This window comes from Cenococcum geophilum, assembly GCF_001692895.1.
Source record: "Cenococcum geophilum 1.58 unplaced genomic scaffold K441scaffold_15, whole genome shotgun sequence".
Lineage (NCBI taxonomy): Eukaryota > Fungi > Ascomycota > Dothideomycetes > Gloniales > Gloniaceae > Cenococcum > Cenococcum geophilum.
The window spans coordinates 2,030,146-2,032,181 of NW_027137573.1; the positions used below are offsets into that span (position 1 = coordinate 2,030,146).

The window sequence follows — 2,036 nt, forward strand, 5'->3', positions numbered from 1 at the left end:
TACGCCGTTAATACTATAGGTTGCACTATTACTAGTAGATAGAGTAGCCGGAATAGGAGTAGCGGAGACTACTAGAGTGGGTTAGACGGTGCCGGTAAGCATTAAAGGCGCGGTAAAAGAAGGCGCTATAGAAGAAGCGGCGGAGGATACTATAGAAGAGGGTGTAGCGGAAGGCGTAGTAGAGCTTATTAGTGGGTACCTAGTTATAATACCTAGGTTTAAGGTTTATATTAACAACGCCACTAGGTTCGAAGTAGTGCTAATAGTAGGAGCACTACTAGTAGCGTTATAGATTGAAGTGAATAGTCTACCTACTAAAACTATCTCTATATTAGAACCTAGATTGGGGTAGAAGTATATAAAGGTCTCCGGGGTTTTGCATGTCAATTAAGGTATTCCTAAGTTAGTAACTACTATATCTAGCAGTTTATTATAGAGCGAATTATTACTTATACCTCCTATTACTATAATAGGTGCATAGTTTATATATATCTTTCGATTGCCGATTTTGTTAAACTATGTCTAGGCAAGTGTAAATTGGCTATTTAGAATGTCTGCTAGTATAATAAAGTTGTACGGTAACGGGCCTAATATAAGACTAGGACACGCTCCTTTAATCAATTTAATAACCTTAAAGGTAGAGCTAGCAGTAGGCTCCTTATTGAGGCTAATGCTAATTTAATAGCTCCCTCTACTATAAACAGCGCTCCTAAGAAAAGTTAGAGGTTATAAATCTCCAACTTTTATATTATTTATTTGTGAAATGGTGTAGACACCCAGACGCTGCTTATAAGGATAATCGCTACCGCTAGTATTAAGAGGAGAGTTATTTATAGTATTATTACTATAAGGAACTAGAGATCCCATAATTATATAGCTTATTGCCTAGGTTACAAGAAGGCTGGTAATAAAGCCTACCAAAAAGAAAGCGGTACTATATATTTTTATAGTTATAATATTAGACCTGCTAAAATTATCTTTAGATAAGTAGGTTTTTACTTTAAACTTTTAGTAACTCTTATAAGAAGGAAGTTCGAGTGTTATAGAAAGGGAGAGAAGCTCAAATCTATTAGTTTTTATAGATAGGGTTAACTAGCATTATAAATCCTATAGTTATTGTTAAATAAAGAAAGTACTTGACTATAGGAGGAATAGTAGATCCAAATCTTATTCTTAGGAAGAGTTAAAGCTGTAACAAATGCAGTAATAAATTAATCCTTAAGATTATACCGCGTAGAGAAGTTATAGAGGTATTAAAAAGCTTCGTCTAAGGTTAGAGGTGTGATAAGGGTAGGGTATAGGGTTTTAGGAGTAATAAAGTCTAAAAGTTAGGTTTTAGTTAAGGTGTATTAACTATAAGGGGTGATATAAACGGTTAGAGCGCCTTATAACTGCCTTTTATCTACAACTTAAAGCGAGGAGTGCCGCCTACTAGTGTGCCTCTGTATTATCAACTTCTCCAATTATAATATTAGTAGTGCTACTCTTTTCTCTCTAGCGGCTTTTCCTGTAATTTAACAAGTTTAACAGATAGAATGTATACCTATTTAAAAATCAGTATAGTAAGGTAATTTGTTTTAACGGAGGTATTAATAATAGATCCTAAACCCCTTAAGTTATAAATAAAAGAATCCGCCTATATGCCGGAGTCTATATAGAAATTTTTAGAAACTATTAAGTAAGGTTAGGGAGCAAGCTCTATTATATAAAGACTACTACTTATTTTAGCTCTTTTTTAAAACTTTTATAGAATATTAAGCGCTTAAACAAATAGAGTCCTGTCCTTTTATAGCGTTTTATACAGTCTAGCGTCTATTATTAGTTACCGTAGGTATTAAAAGAATAATTTACTTGCTGCTGTATATTTATTTAAGATCTAAGATAAATAAATGTTTTAAAAGTGCTAGGAAAGGATTATAGGAGTCTTTAAGAGCTGTAGAAAAGGGTAGTTGCTACTTAAGGATATGCTAAGATAACGATATCCCTTAGGATGCCCCTACTAAACCTAAAATAGAATAGTATATGGCTATTACAAA

The 2,036-nt window shown here is 33.4% G+C and overlaps 1 protein-coding gene across 1 annotated transcript; it reads right to left on the minus strand.

The window, feature by feature from the left end:
• Positions 1 to 726: 726 nt before the first annotated feature.
• On the minus strand, positions 727 to 885 carry K441DRAFT_554283 (uncharacterized protein; the record flags this gene model as incomplete). Its single annotated transcript, XM_067643221.1, has 1 exon — positions 727 to 885. A coding segment is annotated over one exon (159 nt), but the record flags the coding sequence as incomplete, so codon positions are not given.
• Positions 886 to 2,036: the final 1,151 nt, after the last annotated feature.